Source organism: Oncorhynchus mykiss, chromosome 2 (genome assembly GCF_013265735.2).
Source record: "Oncorhynchus mykiss isolate Arlee chromosome 2, USDA_OmykA_1.1, whole genome shotgun sequence".
Taxonomy (NCBI): domain Eukaryota; kingdom Metazoa; phylum Chordata; class Actinopteri; order Salmoniformes; family Salmonidae; genus Oncorhynchus; species Oncorhynchus mykiss.
Genome location: NC_048566.1, coordinates 81,444,712 through 81,466,162, shown reverse-complemented (window position 1 = coordinate 81,466,162; position 21,451 = coordinate 81,444,712). Strand labels below are relative to the sequence as shown.

Here is a 21,451-nt window from a genome sequence, read left to right as displayed (position 1 = left end):
GAGACGACTTGAATGCAAAATCCATTAAAGCCAAGATAATAGAATTCATTGCCCTTGACAATCAGCAGTTCTCTGTCGTGGGTGATATTGGTTTTAGCCGACTGGTCGAGCACCGGTACACACTACCACCCTATTTTTCAGATGTTGACCTACCGGAGTTGCACAGTAATATCGTCACTTCTATACTATAGAATGCCGTTTGGGTCTTTGCGTGTCAAAAAAGATACAGTAGCACTGTCAAAGCTGTACAAAAGTCTGCAAACACCAGCCACGAACGATATGTTTACAATACCGTGTTGGTAATAACGCAATTTGTTTGACCGCAACTTCTGGGGTAGCTAGCTTTAGCTTGGTACCTAGCTAGCTCCAATACAACCAGCCTGAAAACAATGACCAGTAGAAACTGCAGTCATTTTCATTATTCTTAGCAATGATTTAGGAATCATTGTGTGTAAGCATTAGCTAGGTGGCCACTTGTTGTTCGCCTTTTGAAATTGAACTGAAAATAAATAGTTAGCCAGCTACTTAAACCTGTTGCCCAAAGCTAACTTTATCTGGCTAGTCAGGCTCGACCGGGTTATGTGTTGTGAAGCTAGCCACAATAAGGATTAGGCAGAATAGTGGAATTTGCGGTTTGCATTCAAATGAAAAGTATGCCATTGACAGTGATGCAAATGAATACAAATAGTATAATTTTATTTTGAAGGCTAACCGCAAAGTCCGCTATTGTGGCTAATCCTTATTGTGGCTATCTTCACATAATCAAATAAGGACTGTCTTATAAATGAGGGTTATTTTAGGTGACACCTAGATTGTCGTTTTGCAATGTTTTTGGGGAACATTGTCTGCGTCCATGAGCTAGCTAGCTTTTTTTTATGACCAGCACTGTAGGTGCACAAGACAACTTTACCAGCATCATAGCATGAATCGTTGTGACATATGGTATACGAGTGATGGTGTAATAACTACGTATGTATGTATGAATGTATGACGTGTTAAATTGTGACGTGCAGTCATATTCAGGTCCTGATTGGTCAACAAGCTTATGACATGTCAAATAGTGTTATATGACATGTCAAATAGTGTTATGACACTCAAAGACCCAAACGGTGTTCCATAGAAATCCTGGTTGAGAATTAAACAAATGAACAACAAAACAGCACAGCAAGTAAGTGAAAGAAATAGGTTTGGACTATGTTTAGAACTACCCATCCCGGATCTGGGAGAATTGTCATCAACTACACTAATTAGCATAGCGCAACGGTCAAAAAATATAAAAACTAGAAAATATTCATATTCATTAAATCACAAGTGAAATATAGTGAAACACAGCTTAGCCTTTTGTTAATCACCCTGTCATCTCAGATTTTGAAATTATGCTTTACAGCCAAAGCAAGACAAGCGTTTGTGTAAGTTTATCGATAGCCTAGCATAGCATTATGTCCAGCTAGCAGCAGGAAGCTTGGTCACGAAAAGCAATCAAATTAACTGTTTACCTTTGAAGATCTTTGGATGTGTTCACTGACGAGACTCCCAGTTAGACAGCAAATGTTCCTTTTGTTCCATAAAGATTATTTTTATACCCAAAATACCTCCTTTTGTTGGTCACGTTGTGTTGAGAAATCCACCGGAAATAGCAGTCACGACATTGGCGAAAGAAATTCTAATGATGTCCATAATATCGACAGAAACATGGCAAACGTTTTTTATAATCAATCCTCAAGGTGTTTTTCAAATATCTATTCGATAATAAATCAACCAGGACAATTGGCTTTTCAGTAGGAGCGAGAGGAAAAATGACTACCTCTGTCTTTTACGCAAGAATCACTCTTGAGAGCCCTCAGCTGGCCACTGACGGAATGTAGTCGTTTATGCTCATCCTTCAAAATAAAGGCCTGAAACTACGTCTAAAGGCTGTAGACACCTTAGGGAAGCCACAGAAAATCTGGTTCATATCCCTTTCAGTGGGCAATAGGGATGCATAGAAAGACAGGGGTTTCAAAATAAGAGTCACTTCCTGATTGGATTTTTCTCAGGATTTCGCCTGCAATATCAGTTATGTTATACAATTGTGCGCTGCCCTATGGGACTCCCAATCACGGCCGGATGTGATACAGCCTGGATTCGAACCAGGGACTGTAGTGACATCTCTTGCACCGTTTACACGCAGTGCCTTAGACCTCTGTGTCCGTGTGTGTGTTGAGCATTCTAGTACAGTTAACCTGTTAGAGCTCTAGGGGCGCTATTTCATTTTTGGATAAAAAACGTTCCCGTTTTAAGCGCGATATTTTGTCACGAAAAGATGCTCGACTATGCATATTCTTGACAGTTTTGGAAAGAAAACACTCTGAAGTTTCAGAATCTGCAAAGATTTTGTCTGTAAGTGCCCCAGAACTCACAGGCGAAACCAAGATGATGCATCACCCAGGAATTAGCAGAATTTCTGAAGCTCTGTTTTCCATTCTCTCCTTATATGGCTGTGATTGCGCAACGAATGAGCCTACACTTTCTGTCGTTCGCCCAAGGTCTTAGCAGCATTGTGACGTATTTGTAGGCATATCATTGGAAGATTGACCATAAGAGACTACATTTTCCAAGTGTCCGCCTGGTGTCCTGCGTCGAATTCGGTGCGCAATTGCCAGCTGCTTGTACTTTACCATTTGATTCAGGGGAGAAAGCATGTGTCCAAGAACGATGTATCAATGAAGAGATATGTGAAAAACACCTTGATGATTGATTCTAAACAACGTTTGCCATGTTTTCAGTCGATATTATGGAGTTAATTTGGAAAAAAGTTCGCGTTTTGAGGACTGAATTTTCGGATTTTTTTTGGTAGCCAAATGTGATGTATACGGAGCTATTTCTAATACACAAGGAATCTTTTTGGAAAAACTGAGCATCTGCTATCTAACTGAGAGTATCCTCATTGAAAACATCCGAAGTTCTTCAAAGGTAAATGATTTTATTTGAAGGCTTTTATGTTTTTGTTAATGTTGCGTGCTGGATGCTAACGCTAAATGCTAACGCTAAATGCTAACGCGAAATGCTAACGCTAGCTAGCTACTTTTACACAAATGATTGTTTTCCTATGGTTGAGAAGCATATTTTGAAAATCTGAGATGACAATGTTGTTTACAAAAGGCTAAGCTTGAGAGATGGCATATTTATTTCATTTCATTTGCGATTTTTATAAATAGTTAACGTTGTGTTATGCTAATGAGCTTGCTGATAGATTTACACAATCCTGGATACAGGGGTTTTTTCATAGCTAAACGTGACGCAGAAAACGGAGCGATTTGTCCTAAACAAATAATCTTTCAGGAAAAACTGAACATTTGCTATCTGAGAGTCTCCTCATTGAAAACATCTGAAGTTCTTCAAAGGTAAATGATTTTATTTGAATGCTTTTCTGTTTTTTTGTGTAAATGTTGCCAGCTGAATGCTAATGCTAAATGCTACGTTAGCCATCAATACTGTTACACAAATGCTTGTTTTGCAATGGTTGAGAAGCATATTTTGAAAATCTGAGATGACAGTGTTGTTAACAAAAGGCTAAGCTTGAGAGCTAGCATATTTATTTCATTTCATTTGCGATTTTCATGAATAGTTAACGTTGCGTTATGGTAATGAGCTTGAGTCTGTATTCACGATCCCGGATCCGGGATGGGGAGATCAGAAAGGTTAAATTGTTAAAAGGCCGCACATTTTTTAAATATTGGGTATGGGTTTTTTTTGGCAAGGGAAATATTGGATATCAATATCGGCCAAAAATGTCATATCGGTGCATCACTACTGTTGAATGCTGAACTGTAGCCAATGAACAGCATTCTCACAGGTGTTCCTTTTGTCCAGATGTGCTACGGTCGTGTGAATAGCGATGGCAATGGCATCTTCCGTGGATCTGTTGCAGTGTTAGGCAAATTGGAAGGGGGCCAGTGTACCTGGCATGCTTGCCTTTGAGGGCCATGACGAGCTACATTACACACATCTGTTGCAAAAAGTGCTACCCAAAGCCTCTGTAGGAAATGTCTACCCCAGTCTTTCTTCCCTAAACTTGTGATTTAGGCTAAACTTTGGATGGCCATAAGTATTTTTATTGCATCACACGAACATTGTACAGAACAATATACAAATATCACAAAGACCAAAGAAAAGTAAATATACTGAACAAAAATATAAACGCAACAATTTCAACGGTTTTACTGGGTTTACAATTCATATCAGTCAATTGAAATAAATAAATGAGGTCCTAATCTGTGGATTTCACATGACTGGGCAGGGGCACAGCCATTGTCGGGCCTAGGCCCACCCACTGGGGAGCCGGGCCCAGCCAATCAGTATGTCTTTACCCACAAAAGGGCTTTATTACAGATAGCTGATGAAACTGAGGAGTATTTTTGTCTAAGTGATTGGTCTCAAACGATCCCGCATGTGAAGAAACCGGATGTGGATGTCCTGGGCTGGCGTGGTTACGCGGTCGTCTGCGTTTGTGAAGCCGGTTAGACATATAAGAGAAATTAACATTTGGTAGAGAAATTAACATTCCATTCTCTTGTGGACATTCCTGCTGTCGGCATGCCAATTGCACGTGACTTGTTATGTGACACAACTGCACATTTTTTTGTGACCTTTTGTCCTTAGTACAAGGTGTACCTGTGTAATGGTCATGCTGTTTAATCAGCGTCTTGATATTCCACACCTGCCAGGTGGATGTATTATCTTGGCCTTGGAAAAATGTTCACTAACGGATGTAAATCAATTTGTGCACAAAATTTGAGAAATAAGCTTTTTGTGCTCATTGGATCTTTTTATTTCAGCTCATTAAGTGGTGCAGTGGTCTAAGGCTGTGCTGAGGTGTCACTACAGCCTCCGGTTCAATCCCAGACTGTGTCACAGCCGGCCGTGACCGGGAGACCCATGAGTCGGTGCACAGTTGTCCCAGCGTCGTCAGGGTTAGGGGAGGGTTTGGCTGTCCTGGATTTCCTGGACTCGTGCTCTAGTGTCTTGTGGCGCCTGCAAGCTGACATCGGTCGTCAGTTGGACAGTGTTTCCTCCCACACATTGGTGCGGCTGGCTCCCAGGTTAAGCGAGCAGCGTGTCAAGAAGCCGTGCGGCTTGCAGGGTCGTGTTTTGGAGGACGCATGGCTCTAGACCTTTGCCTCTCCCGAGTCCGTAGGGGAGTTGCAGCGATGAGACAAGACTAACTACCAATTAGTGAAATAAAACAAAAACATGACACTTCACATTGAGTTTTATTTTTGTTCAGTATAATAAATACAACCAGAGACACAAGCATATTACTTTGATCATTTCCTATTATTGCCTTTCAGGGATGTTATAATATTCTATATAAATTAGAAAAATATGTAAGTTTATTTTTTACCCATGAACTTCATTTATATCTTTGAGTATATTGTGTTAGTCACCTCCCTCACCCATTTGGTAGTCCTGTCTCTCCAGTTGGTAGTTGGCGGTTGCTTGTCAACATGCACAGGCTGGTTCACATTACCAGCAGTGAGGTCAACAGCGGGCTGAACAAACGCAACTGGGGCATGATGAACCACTCACCTGACTGCTGCTGGAAGACCTAGGCATTATTAATTAAACTTACCTGGCTCTAAGGCTTGGGGATAAACTGAACTCGCCTACAGTGCCTTCAGAAAGTATTCATATCCTTTGACCTATTCCACATTTTGTTGTTACAGCCTGAATTCAAAATTGATATTTTTTCACCCATCTACACACAATGACAAATTGAATACATGTTTTTAGAAATGTATTGGAATTTTATTGAAAATGAAATACAGAAATATCTAATTTACATACTGTAAGTACCCACACCCGAGTCAATACTTTGTAGAAGCACCATCGGCAGCGATTACAGATGAGTCTTTCTGGGTAAGTCTCCAAAAGCTTTCCACACCTGGATTGTACAACATTTGCCCATTTGTTTTTATTTTCAAAATTATTCAAGCTCTGTGAAATTGGTTGTTGATCATTGGTAGACAATCATATCTACAGTCTTGCTGTAGATTTAAGTCAAAACTGTAACTCTTCCACTTAGGAACATTCTCTGTCTACTTGGTAAGCAACTTCAGTGTAGATTTGGCCTTGTTTTAGGCAGTGTTTGGGAAAAAGTACTCCATTGTCATACATAAGTAAAAGATACCTTAATAGAAAATGAGTCAAGTGAAAGTCACCCAGTAAAATACTACTGGAGTAAAAGTCTAAAAGTATTTGGTTTTAAATATACTTAAGAATCAAAAGTAAATGGAAGTGCTAAAATGTACTTAGGTATAAACCATTTAAAATTCCTTATTATGCAAACCAGACGGCACATTTTCCATGAGTCCGCCAGATCAGAGGCATAGGGATGACCAGGGATGTTGTGTTGATAAGCGTGTTAATTGGATCATTTTCATGTCAAAACGTAACGAGTACTTTTGGGTGTCAGGGAAAATGTATGGAATACATTATATTCTTTAGGAATGTTGTAAAGTAAAAGTTGGCAAAAAATATAAATACCACAAACTACTTAAGTAGTATTATAAAGTATTTGTACGTAAGTACTTTACACCACTGGTTTTAGGTTATTGTTCTGCTGAAAGGGGAATTAATCTCCCGGAGTCTGGAAATCAGAATGAACCAGGTTTTCCTCTAGGATTTTGCCTGTGCTAAGCTCCATTATGTTTATTTTTTTTATCCTGAGAAACTCCCCAGTCCTTAATGATTACAAGCATACCCATAACATGATGGAGAATGGTACTCAGTAATTTATTAGATTTGCCCCAAACAACTTTTTTTCCTGAAAACAGTGTTAATTGCTTTGCTACATTTTTTGCAATATTACTTCAGTGCCTTGCTGCAAACAGGATGCATGTTTTGGAATATTTATATTCTCTACAGGCTTCCTTTTCACTCTGTCAATTAGGTTAGTATTGTGGCATAACCGTTTTCTCCTATCACAGCCAATAAAGTATGTTTTTAATTCCATCTGCTTTTAAAAAAGATATGTTAAACACTATTGCACTCATTGAGTCCATACAACTTGTGACTTGTTAAGAAAAGTTTTACTCCTGGATTTAATACTTATTAACAAGACATTTCAGCTTTAAATTTTTTATTTGTCAAAAATTCTAAAAACATAATTCAATTTTGACTATGGGGTATTGTGTGTAAGTCAGTGACACAAATATTGAATGTAATCCATTTTAAATTAATTTTGTAACACAATAAAATGTGGAAAAGTTTCTGAAGTCACTGTAGCTCTAAGATTGGGTGAACCAAATTTACCTGACTGCTGTGAAGCTGCCCCAATTAGCCAGTAGGGTCTCTGACATTAAAGCAGCTTTTCCCAGCTATTGTGTTCTCTGCATATCGGGCATGTTCTAGGCCAGGGCTTAATTGCAGTATCAGGTGCTGTATCCACAAAGTGGCTCAAGTATAGAAAATTGGTCATAAGTACTGAGAATAGACATTTTACTCGTATGAGTAAAAATAAAAGCTATGCATGAATCTTCTTTTTAGTTATGAGTTCCATCTAGTCGACATATTAAGTAGGCAGTGAGTCTGGTTCCTGCACAATAGACAGACTTTCTTTGTAGTTGTAGAATTTTGGGGGGGGGGTCTTTTGTAATGACGGACCCATAAATAATCTAGGCCTATATGCAACAGTATTTTGACAACGATTTCGCATGTGGTCTAATTCACATGAAATGCCAAAATACGTATCAACTTGGGCTTATTTTTATTATTTCATTAACCTACATGTTAGTTCAACTTATCCCTTTGGAGTGCAATATCACTTGTATTTTATTTTTAGATGTCTATACTTTGGGCAATTGAAAGCATCCTAGGGCCTATGTTAACCTTTGATTGTTTTCGGTGAAAATGATAGACCTTTCAAACATTTTCTGCAACATTATTGACAAGTGATTTGATGCCTACTGTGCCAAAGTGTTTTAGAGTTAGGGTGTTATCAAAATTGTGCCAGTCCTTGCCGCTGAAAAACATTCCCACAACATGATGATGCTGCCACCGTGCTTTACCGTAGGGATGGTGCCAGGTTTCCTCCAGATGTGACACTTGGCATTCAGGCCAATCTTGGTTTCATCAGACCCAGAGAATCTTGTTTCTCATGATCTGGGAGTCCTTTAGGTGCCTTTTGGCAAACTTCAAGCGGGCTGTCATGTGCCTTTTACCGAGGGGTGGCTTCCGTCTGGCCACTCTACAATCAAAGTCTGATTGTTGGATTGCTGGGGAGAGTGTTGTTCTCCCATCTGCACAGAGGATCTCTGGAGCTCTGTCAGAGTGACCATCGGGTTCTTGGTTACCTCCCTGACCAAGGTCTTTCTCCCCCGATTGGGCAGTTTGACGGGGCAGCCAGCTTTAGGAAGAATCTTGGTGGTTCCAAACCTCTTCCATTTAAGAATGATGGAGGCCACTGTGTTCTTGGGGACCTTCAGTGCTGCTGAAGTTTTTTGGTACCCTTTCCCAGATCTATGCCTGGACACAATCCTGTCTCTGTGCTCTATGGACAATTCCTTCAGATCTCATGGCTTGGTTTTTGCTCTGACATGCACTGTCAACTGTGGGACCTTATACGGCCCATAATAATGGCTGGAAAGGAGCTAATGGAATGGCATCAAACAAATGGAATCCTTGTGTTTTATTTGATACCATTCCACTTCAGCCGTTAACACAAACCTGTCCTCCCCAATTAAGGTGCCACCAACCTCCTGTCTGTAATAGCCAGAGTTTTTTTGTATTTTTTTTGTCACCACCCTGCGTTAGCTAATATGATAACATCATGGTCAGTGTAGGAGACCTTAACATTGCACATTACGCTCACTGCAGCAGCAGTATGGGGATCAGAGAATGTGAGCAGAGCTGGAGCAAAGTATTCCCAATTTGCCTGGGCCAAGAGGCCTATCCATTTTCACTCCAGTAGCGCTCACATCACAAGCTCAGGGCATGTCTGGGCCAGCATGCATTTGTAGTTTACTTCTTTGCTGCTATAACCCCTTGCTTTTGTCATGGAGTTCACTAAATGTTTTTATAAAGAAACTGATACAAGACACAGGTGAAAAATCAACGTGACTTACAAAGATGAGGACCGAGTGCAGTGATGTAGTGTCCAACTATAGAATTGTGGAATCTGGAAAGACACTTGTCCCGAAAGCATGATGGTGTACTACGTGAACATGCTAAAAGAAAGGAACGAGGTGGGTAGCTAAGTGTGTCATTGTAGCAAAGTATTTTAGAAACAAAAAATTAGATTTTTTTGTTCTATTATGTAGGCTATACAGTAGGCTGTAATTGTTTTTGGCCCAATAGGCCTGGCATATTCCCACTTTCAAGGAGCTTTCTGTTTTGTTTGGGTTATTTTGCCTTAAAACCTTTATGCATATTTTTTTTATATAGGTAGGCCTATCTGCCCAGCCTGGCAAGAGTGGCCCGAAGGGTGTTGAGCATTCCCAGTGGTTCTCCAAGTGTGGAGAGGATGTTCTCCACTACTGGCCTGCTCTCCAGGCACTGTTGAGCCTGAAGCCACAGACTCTGGCCAAACTCTGTTTCTAAAAATAAATTCAAAGGCACTGCAGGCTAAGGCATTTTTTGTTTAATTTGTATTTAATTCTAAGTACGTCACAGCATATATGCGCAATTTATAGACTATAATGATTGAGTTCAATGAAATGCTGAGTGCTTTATGTCCCTACCAGCCTAGTGTCGCACTCGCAAGTGCTTCAGTGTATTTGTTTGTAGGCTATAGCCTTGAAGTAATATACCCAAAATCATTCATTTTTGTTCCTTAGGCTCCCTATCTGGTTCCTGACTTAATTTAGTGTTTATATGCCGTTTTAATACGACATGTAGCCTATTTGAAATGATGAGCGCTTCTTACATTCACCTTTTCATGTACATTAAAATACTTTTTCTTTCAAATCATATGGCTTGGTTTCAATACTTCAAAACCAAATGGTAGGTCCAGGTAGTCACAAAAATAGATGGGTGTTGGTTAAATTTACGTTTTATGAATGGAGTGATTTTGAGTGGCAGTTCTTTTTTATTTTTTTCTCTCTCTCTTTCCTGTGAGCGGAGTGTTTAGCCGAGCGGTTGGAAAGAATGTGGAGCACCAAGCTCCACTCCATGAGTGATGAGTGGGATTTCCGACCTCTCACATACTCTGATGGTGATGTGTAGACTACGCGTCATTTGAGATGAGCCTAATTTGAATTTTTATGGCAGGTTCTTTTCCTCGCCCACAGTAGCACCTGCATGGGGCATGTGTGGGGGCTTGGCTGGCTGGCTCTGAGCAGTTCAGAAGCACTCCACAGGAGGGGGTATGTGGACAAGTGTCTTCAACAGAACATTTGGTTGACTGTAATCTTAAATCTTTAACACGTTGATCCACTACAATGCTTTAAATGGGATATCCTTTGTGTGTGTGTGTGCAGTCAGACTATGACTCATACGCACATTGATTTTCCTATGCCAGGGATTGCGCTGGGGGTGTCGGCATGAATCCTCAGATGAAATCTGTTTGGAATGGGTGGATCGTCACAGATTGTGTGTTGGAGCTGTGAGTTGTCTCATTGTGTATTGTGCTTAGAAGAAATGTTTCTATTTCAGATGCTCAGAAGGACATTTCCGTCCCCTGGGCCAGTGGTGTTCGTGTTGACCTACAATAAAGTCAGCAAAAAAAGAAACGTCCCTTTTTCAGGACCCTGTGTTTCAAAGGTAATTCTTAAAAATACAAATAACTTCATAGATCTTCATTGTAAAGGGTTTAAACACAGTTTCCCATGCTTGTTCAATGAACCATAAACAATTAATGAACATGCACCTGTGGAACGGTCGTTAAGACACTAACAGCTTAGACGGTAGGCAATTAAACCTCTTAGAGCTCCCCCTTACTTTGTGCAATTTCCTCCTGAAGACATACCCAAATCTAACAGCCTGTAGCTCAGACACAGAACCAAGGATATGCATATTCTTGGTACCATTTGAAAGACAACACTCTGAAGTTTGTGTAAATGTGAATTGAATGTAGGAGAATATAACACAATACATCTGGTTTAGATAAAACAATGAAAGAAAACATATGTTTTTTATTTTTGTATCTTTAAAATGAACAAGATAAAACAAACATTCAGATAGGACGATTTCAGTGAAAAATAAAATATAAGAGGGCAACAGTACTTGTTCCAAAATGAGTGTGCTACATGACATTTATCATGAAGTCACCCAGGTGTCCCACACAAGTAGCCCAAATGTACCCAAGTGGCCAAATTGGTGAAGGTATACATTTTGAAACAAATAACTATATACAAAATACCAAAATGCTATTCTAACACACCCCCCCCAACAAAAAAAAAATTGAGGGAAGAAAATGGGACAAAAATATAATTATTGATTAAAAAATATATGGAAAAAAATATTATAATAATAATAATAATACATATTTTGTAAATAACATGGGTAACTATTTACACACTTTCAATATTTGGAAGACCCTCAGTCCTCTATCAAATCTATTTATATAGCCCCAGCCTAAAACCCCAAACAGCAAGCAATACAGGTGTAGAAGCACGGTGGCTAGGAAAAACTCCCTAGAAAGGCAAAAACCTAGGAAGAAACCTAGAGAGGAACCAGGCTATGAGGGGTGGCCAGTCCTCTTCTGGCTGTGCCGGGTAGAGATCAGTGGTTGTAGAGGGTGCAACAGGACAGCGCCTCGAGTAAAAATGAACAGTTTAGGGTTCCATAGCCGTAGGCAGAACAGTTGAAACTGGAACAGCGGCAAGGCCAGGTGGACTGGGGACAGCAAGGAGTCATCATGCCAGGTAGTCCTGATGCATGATTCTAGGGCTCAGGTCCTCAGAGAGAGAGAATTAGAGAGAGCATACTTAAATTCACACAGGACACCGGATAAGACTCCCATTTGGACTCAGTGTCACTGTGAAAGAAAATGTTAAGTTAGAATAGTTTCACATATGAGCCCTGTATCAACAGGTATAATAAACATATATATATATATATATATATGAGAGCGAGTACAGGGAACATAAGGTTGAATATATTATTATGACCTGCTAGATCTACTGTCTCTATTATATTATGACAGACCAGCTAGATCTGTCTTTATTATATTACAATACATCGTATTCTTTCGCAGTAAATCCTTTTTTAAATCTGACAATGCAGTTGGATTAGCAAGATTCTAGGCTTTCGATACATGTGAGACACTTGTATTTTCATGAATGTTTAATATGACTATTTATGTAGCGATCACTGTATGTTGTGGAATTTCAGCCCGCTAGCGGGTTCCGTGCGCAGTGGGGTTAAGGTCACAGTTATGAAAACTTAGGACACTAAAAAGGCCTTTCTACTGACTCTGAAAAACACCACAAAAAAAAGGCATGAGGACTGCAGATGTGGCCAGGGCAGTAAATTACAATGTACATACTGTGAGACGCCTAAGACAGGGCTGCAGGGAGACAGGATGGACAGCTGATCGTCCTCGCAGTGGCAGACCACGTGTAACAACACCTGAACAGGATCGGTACATCCGAACATCACACCTGCGGGGCAGGTACAGGATGGCAACAACTGCCCAAGTTACACCAGGAACTCACAATCCCTCCATCAGTGCTCAGACTGTCCGCAATAAGCTGAGAGAGGTTGGACTGAGGGTTTGTAGGTCTGTTGTAAGGCAGGTCCTCACCAGACATCACTGGCAACAATGTTGCTTATGGGCACAAACCCACCGTCGTTGGACCAGACAGGACTGGCAAAAAGTGCTCTTCACTGATGAGTCGCGATTTTGTCTCTCCAGGGGTGATTCGGGGTCGGATTCACATTTATCATCGAAGGAATGGGCATTACACCTAGGCCTGTACTCTGTAGCAGGATTGATTGGAGGTGTAGGGTCCGTCATGGTCTGGGGCGGTGTGTCACAGCATCATCGTACTGAGCTTGTTGTCATTGCTGCCAGTCTCAACGCTCTGCATTACAGGGAAGACATCCTCCTCCTTTATGTGGTACTCTTCCTACAGGCTCACCCTGACATGACCCTCCAGCATGACAATGCCACCAGCCATACTGCTTGTTTTGTGTGCGTGATTTCCTGCAATACAGGAATGTCAGTGTTCTACCATGGTCAGTGAAGAGCTTGGATCTCAATCCCATTGAGCACATCTGGGACCTGTTGTAATGGAGGGTGATGGCTAGGGCCACTCCCCCTGAGAAATGTCCCGGAGCTTGCAGGTGCCTCGGTGGAAGAGTGGGGTAACATCTCACTGCAAGGACTGGCAAATCTGTTGCAGTCCATGAGGAGGAGTTGCACTGCAGTACTTAATGCAGCTGGTGGCCACACCAGATACTGACTGTTACTTTTGATTTTGACCCCCCTATTGTTCAGGGATGTTAAGTTTGCTGAAAATAAATGCAGTTGACAGTGAGAGGACGTTTCATTTTTTGCTGAGTTGATGTGCAAATTAGCAGACGCTTTTATTCAAAACGACTTAGTTATGGGTGCATGCATTTTTACATATGGGTGGTCCTGGAAATTTAGCTCACTATCCTGGCGTTGCAACGGCTATTCTCTACCAACTGAGCCTCAAATTGAGCTACAAGGCCTGCAGTCTTATTTGTCCATCCAGCCAACTCAGTGTGTCTTGGGCTGTGTTTGAGCTCTGACAGACTTTTAGATTAAATAGCAATGTAATCAGTGAGGTTTACTGAGGTGTGTGCATGACATGTGCTTGTGTGTGTTACCTCTGAGTGAGACAGTTAACTGTGCGTTACTTAAGTGACAAATTAGCCATGTGTGTTTCCTATACGGGATGTGTGTGTTGTCATGTGGGACAGCGAGTTGGAGAGCAGTGCTCTCCAGGGAACCCAAGCCCTCAGCAGAGCGGAGGTAATTAAAATGTGTGAGGAGCTCAATACACCAACCAAGGCTTTAGAGGATGAGAGGCCACACTTTAAGGTTTGCTACTTTATCTTTCGCTTTTATCAGAACTGTTAAAGGATGTTTTAGGTCCTTCAAACGCAACTCTAGACCTCGAAGCCAGTCCCACTTTTTTAAAATGTATTGTTCCTTTCTAATCAGGGACTGATTTTAGACCTCAGACACCAATTAATTATCAGGTAGAACAGAACCAGCAGGCTCCGGACCTCGTAGGGTAAGAGTAGAATATCCCTGCTAGGTAATATCTGAACTGCACCAACCTTTAATACTGAGCTGTTTCTCTGACTTTACCATACCTTAAATCTGAAAGGTATTGTCGGTATCAAAGCAGATTTTTTTCCCCCGCCTAACAACCTAGTAATCATTTCGGTAAACATCTGCCTACAGCTTAGTGTGAAACTAATGCTAAAGGTGGCATTGGCACGCACTACGCTTTTAAACTCTTGATGGTTGCTAGGCAGCACCGTCCTCTTTCCAGTTCTAAAAACTTAGAGGCATGTCACTTCTCCCATCTCTTCGCATAGCCCACCACTAAGCATGCACTGTGTGTGGAGACATTTCACTGCAGCTATTGTAGAAGGAAATTCTGTGTACATTTGCAAATACTGTGCCAAATCATCCAAGAAAGATGCAGAATCATCTGGCCAAGTGCATCAAGTTCCCTCAGCACTCACAACAAGCAACCTCTGACGAAAGTCCCTCTACTTCTATTCGAGAGGAAAATGATGAATCGGACACCTTATCGATAGCAACAGCTCATGGTCCTCCCGGAATCAGGAGTTTGACTCAATGGAGGAACGTAGTCAGAAAAATGCTGATTAATGTCTTGCTCAAGCTGTGTATGCAACTGGCTCACCTCTGATGCTCACAGGCAATGTGTATTGGAAGAGATTTCTGAATGTTCTTCGCCCAGCATACACCCCTCCAACCAGACATGTTTATCCAAATCAAATCAAATTTTATTTGTCACATACACATGGTTAGCAGATGTTAATGCGAGTGTAGCGAAATGCTTGTGCTTCTAGTTCCGACAATGCCGTAATAACCAACAAGTAATCTAGCTAACAATTCCAAAACTACTACCTTATGACACAAGTGTAAGGGGATAAAGAATATGTACATAAAGATATATGAATGAGTGATGGTACAGAGCGGCATAGGCAAGATGCAGTAGATGGTATTGAGTGCTGTATATACATATGAGATGAGTATGTAAACAAAGTGGCATAGTTAAAGTGGCTAGTGATACATGTATTACATAAAGATGCAGTAGATGATATAGAGTACAGTATATACATATGAGATGAATAATGTAGGGTATGTAAACATATTAGGTAGCATTGTTTAAAGTGGCTAGTGATATATTTTACATCATTTCCCATCAATTCCCATTATTAAAGTGGCTGGAGTTGAGTCAGTGTGTTGGCAGCAGCCACTCAATGTTAGTGGTGGCTGTTTAACAGTCTGATGGCCTTGAGATAGAAGCTGTTTTTCAGTCTCTCGGTCCCAGCTTTGATGCACCTGTACTGACCTCACCTTCTGGATGATAGCGGGGTGAACAGGCAGTGGCTCGGGTGGTTGTTGTCCTTGATGATCTTTATGGCCTTCCTGTGACATCGGGTGGTGTAGGTGTCCTGGAGGGCAGGTAGTTTGCCCCCGGTGATGCGTTGTGCAGACCTCACTACCCTCTGGAGAGCCTTACGGTTGTGGGCGGAGCAGTTGCCGTACCAGGCGGTGATACAGCCCGACAGGATGCTCTCGATTGTGCATCTGTAGAAGTTTGTGAGTGCTTTTGGTGACAAGCCGAATTTCTTCAGCCTCCTGAGGTTGAAGAGGCGCTGCTGCGCCTTCTTCACGACGCTGTCTGTGTGGGTGGACCAATTCAGTTTGTCTGTGACGTGTACGCCGAGGAACTTAAAACTTACTACCCTCTCCACTACTGTTCCATCGATGTGGATGCAGAGTTCAACAGAGTACAAGTGAAGGTCAAGGAAATCAGATAAAGCAGACTATATTGCAATCATCTCCGATGGGTGGTCGAATGTTTGGGCAAAGAATAATTAACTACATCATCTTCACCCCTTAACCAGTATTCTACAAGCACACAGACACAAGTGGCAACGGTCTTTACATTGCAGATGAGCTGAAGGCAGTCGTAGATTTGATAGAGGACTGAGGGTCTTCCAAATATTGAAAGTGTGTAAATAGTTACCCATGTTATTTACAAAATATGTATTATTATTATTATTATTATTATTATTATATATTTTTTTCATATTTTTTTTATCAATAATTATATTTTTTCCCATTTTTTTCCCACAATGATTTTTTGGGGGGGGGTGTGTTAGAATAGCATTTTGGTATTTTGTATATAGTTATTTGTTTCAAAATGTATACCTTCACCAATTTGGCCACTTGGGTAAGGGACTTGTGGATCTGAGGTTCTTTCCCCTGTTGCCTCCATCCTCCAAATCCCAACATCAGCCACCTCAGAGCGCAGATGGTCATTGTTCGGGAACACACACACCAAGGCACGCAACAGGCTGACCAATACAAGGGTTGAAAAATTGGGGGCCATCTGGGCAAATTTGAGGCTTTTTGAGCCTGATAACGAGCCATCCTCAACAAGGTTGGAAAGTGACAGTGAAGATGAGGCCTCAGTCTAATGTTCAAGAGATGGACATTGAGGAGGTCCAGGGACAAGACATGGACTACCAAAGCTTTAGCTTCTAGACTGTCATTTTACAGATGTATGTTGAAAACGTTTTTGGGAGATGCGATGGATCATTCAATAGTCCCTTTTGTTGTTCAGTGAAATCATCCCATGTGAAGAGTCAACTCGTTTAATTAAAGTTCAATTTGTAACTAAATTGTTTTGTTGTTCCTATTGGAAGGATTTAATCATTTGCAATTCTCTACTTATGATAATGTGAAAGGTTTTTGTCTCCATATGTTATGGTAAATATATCCATTGCAAAAAACATCTACATTTAAAATGGTATTAATATTAATTTGCATATTTTCCTGTTAATTCCCATGGCAAGTTTCCACCTCTGAATATTCCCCAAGATGTGCAAGGCTAGTTGTACATGAGACTCACATGCTTTTGAAAATAGGATTGCTATTATTTTCTAACAGTGTCATGATGAGGATACTCTCAATGTAAGACCCTAAGCCTGCTCCCTTACAAAGGGAAGTGAGGAAAGGTGGATCGAAAAAGCATGTGTTTGAGCTCTGTTTCAAAATATCACTTTTATATGACACCAGTTCCACATGTTCCTGTGACACATATTTGTGTTATATTCATACTATAAAATGTGTGTTCAGGGTATGTGTGTCTTGTCTCTTTTTAATGAACCATTGATTTCATTATTAGTCTTGTTTTAGGACATGCCTAAACAAATTAATAATGGATTTATTTTTGATGGTGTATATTCACTGGATTTATTAAAATAGATGCACACCCACATCTGCACACCACTACTACCACTCATCACCAGCATCCGTATGGGAGATATAAAAGAGGTATTAAAGGCGTATGCAGGCAAGAATGTGGTAAAACTGGGCCGGTTTGTAAGGTGGTCATATAAACATTGGCAATTTTTTTTCACGACAAAATACCGTAAATCCTACGTGAAATCAGTTTAGGTCTGCCACGCTGGAGCTATAATCTCATTGGTGGGAGGATCCAGTTGATTAATCCAATTTAAACTAATGCCTGTATAAGAGCTGATCAGACACTTGGTTTCTCAACGTTGTATAGCTTTAGCTACTCAGTATCTGGGCAGGTAACTCCCGTAGGGCATTGTGTAAAATGTGAGTTAGGCCTACAACAAGTTATGATCAGCCCAATTTCTCAAGTCAAAACAACGATGAATGAATGTGTTAAATGTGTAATGTCTGCCTATCACTCACTAATTGGCCTCTTTCACTCTCTCAGGTGCTGGGGAGTCAGGGAAGAGTACAATTGTCAAACAGATGAAGTAAGTTTCTCGTTATCTACACAAAGTATTGGGACATTCACACATCATAAATTGTTATTTTGTAGGTACTTTTATTGTAAATAAGAATATAATATATTTGTAAACACTTCTACATTAATGTGCAATCTACCATGATTACAGATAATCCTGAATGAATCCTGAATAATGAGTGAGGAAAGTTAAACGCACAAATATCACCCCCCAAAAATGCTAACCTCTCAAGTTTATTTTAATGGTGAGAGGTAAACATGTCTTGGGGGTATGATTATTATTTTTTTTTCACGAGTCATTCAGGATTATCTGTTATCGTGGTAGAGTCAACATTAATGTAGAAGTGTTTAAACATCAATTCTTATTAACAATGTAAGTGACTCTAAAATGACTCACTATATACTATTTAATTTATATTGGGCACAAAATAATCTGAAACACAACCAAAACAAACAGCAAATGCTTCGAGCAAGTTCGTAGACTCAAGCTTGATGTAATCATTGCATGCTATGAATATGGGACCAAATACTAAACTTTTGACTACTTTAATACACAAGTGAATTTGTCCCAATACTTTTAGTATCCTAAAAATGGGGAGACTATGTACAAAACGTGCTGTATTTTCTTAACAGTTCACCAAATATGGATTAAAATACCCTCAAGTTAAAGCTGACAGTCTGCACCTTAATAACCTTATAGTCATTGTAGCATTTTCAAATCCAAAATGCTTGAGTACAGAGCCAAACCCCCCCCCCCCTCCCTCCCAGGATCATCCATGAGGCGGGCTATTCAGAGGAAGAGTGTAAGCAGTACAAAGCGGTGGTGTACAGCAACACCATCCAGTCCATAATCGCCATCATCAGAGCCATGGGGCGCCTCAAGATCGATTTCTCTGATGCAGCCAGAGCGGTGAGTGGAGTAGGACACTGGGAGTTCTAGCACTGATCCAAGAGCAGATGCCAGTATCGCAATATTTCTCCCATGGCTAAAATGAAAACCATGAAGCAGACCCCTCTTTGGTCCTTCCAAACTCTTTGGTCCTTTTAAAAAAACCTTCTGTATATAAAATTGTGTGCTATAGTATGGAAAATAAATACATGTGACTCTGGATGACAACATAATGATGTTGGTTTCCAACATTAGGGCTGTTTTCCTAAAGAAGTTAATCCACTTCGTGTTTTGTTTCCTCGCCATGATACAAACAAGTATCGCGATACTGGTATCGTTCTGGCCCTAGTTAAGATTTAGTGAGGGGAAAGCTGATCCTAGATCTGTGACTGGGAGTCGAGGATGTTGTGAGTCAATGTGGTTAAACGGCATGGGGTAGGGTTGATTAGGGCGATATGGCCAACATAAATCATATGGTATTTTTGACGGTTTGACATGTTTTTGATTTAATAAACGTTCTACATTTGCTTTGAGTAGTGTGTGACCCTAGGGTGGCAACACATACACTACCATTCAAACGTTTGGGGTCACTTAGAAATGTCCTTGTTTTTGAAAGAAAAGCCCCAAAAAATGCCCATTTTAAAATAACGTCAAATTGATCAGAAATCCAGTGTAGACATTGTTAATGTTGTAAATGACTATTGTAGCTGGAAACGGCATTTTTTTTTAAATGGAATATATACATAGGCGTACAGAGGCCCATTATCAGCAACCATCACTCCTGTCACGTTGTGTTAGTTAATCCAAGTTTATCATTTTAAAAGGCTCATTGATCATTAGAAAGCCCTTTTGCAATTATGTTAGCACAGCTGAAAACTGTTGTTTTTAGACTAGTTGAGTATCTGGAGCATCAGCATTTGTGGGTTTGATTACAGGCTCAAAATGGCCAGAAACAAATAACTTTCTTCTGAAACTGGACAGTCTATTCTTGTTCTGAGAAATGAAGGCTATTCCATGTGAGAAATTGCAGAGAAACGGAATATCTCGTACAAGGCCATCAGACTGTTAAACAGCCACCACTAAAATTGAGTGGCTGCTGCCATACATGTAAAAACAAATGCATCACTAGCCACTTTAAACAATGCAATTTTACAATTTTGTTTCTGGTGTCCTTTGACAGCTCTTTAGTCTTGGCCATAGTGGAGTTTGGAGTGTGACTGTTTGAGGTTGTGGACAGGTGTCTTTTATACTGATAACAAGTTCAAACAGGTGCCATTAATACAGGTAACAAGTGGAGGACAGAGGAGCCTCTTAAATAAGAAGTTACAGGTCTGTGAGAGCCAGAAATCTTGCTTGTTTGTAGGTGACCAAATATGTATTTTCTACCATAATTTGCAAATAAATTCATTAAAAATCCTACAATGTGATTTTCTGGATTTTTTTTCTTCTCATTTTGTCTGTCATAGTTGAAGTGTACCTATGATGAAAATTACATTCCTCATCTTTTTAAGTGGGAGAACTTGCACAAGTGGTGGCTTACTAAATACTTTTTTGCCCCACTGTATATACTGTACTTGATACCATCTACTGCATCTTTCCTATGCCGTTCTGTTCCATCACTCATTCATATATCTTTATGTACATATTCTTCATCCCTTTACACTTGTGTGTGTATAAGGTAGCTGTTGTGAAATTGTTAGGTTAGATTACTCATTGGTTAGATTACTCGTTGGTTATTACTGCATTGTCGGAACTAGAAGCACAAGTATTTCCCTACACTCGCATTAACATCTGCTAACCATGTGAATGTGACAAATAAAATTTGATTTGATTTGAACGCTGTGTACTATTCCCTTCACAGAACAGCGCAAATTGACTCTATCCAGAATAGAATGGCCCTTGATCAACATCATAAAACATGAATTTAAAAATAGATGTTTTCCTGTAGTCCCACCCATTTAAGTGCAACAATCAGTATCACTCAACATACCAGTTACAGCCAATAAGAACTGCTAACAGGTGTACAGGGTCTGTCTGCCTGCCTATTGGCTCTTTCACCGCAGATGAGATCACTACACTGCTTGATACCAGAGTGTTCTTTACACTTTACTCAGTGGTGAGTTAGCCATAACTGATTCCATGTTGATTGGACACAGTTTATTATAAACACCATCTAGCCTTCAACATTGCTTGTTTTGTAGTCTGCTGAGCATCATGATCTACCTTTACATAATGTTCAGTGGCTAAGCAAGGGTAATAATGCTTTCGAGAGCAGCCTATGTGAGCTTAGGGAGGAGATGCTTTTCTCCGCAATTGCCGCCAAAAGACAGCCAATGCATATCTAGCAAATGCTTGATGAGTTTGTATCAGATGTTTTATTTTTTAGTGACATTTTCAATCAATTGAATGGACTACAGGGGAAGTTTAAAACGGTTATTGACATGATTGAAAAACAAATGTTATTTTCTCCTCTGATTTGAGCCCAAACAATACTGAATTTCCTTACAACTATATTCAGCCATCAGTACAGATCACTCCCGTGATGTCAGAGTTTTTTTTAGATAAACTCATCAAATCTTGTTGCAAAGTTAGCTTTCAGTTTAAATCCCCACAGAGG

General features: G+C 40.3%; 1 protein-coding gene across 1 annotated transcript in view; it reads left to right on the top strand.

Moving 5' to 3' along the window:
- LOC110497556 (guanine nucleotide-binding protein G(i) subunit alpha-1) overlaps positions 1-21,451 on the top strand; it is a 61,477-nt gene that overhangs the window by 9,383 nt on the left and 30,643 nt on the right. Inside the window, exons 2-3 of the mRNA XM_021573719.2 lie at positions 17,913-17,955; positions 18,714-18,855. Coding sequence (XP_021429394.1) covers positions 17,913-17,955; positions 18,714-18,855 — 185 coding nt within the window. The remainder of the gene's footprint in view (positions 1-17,912; positions 17,956-18,713; positions 18,856-21,451) is intronic.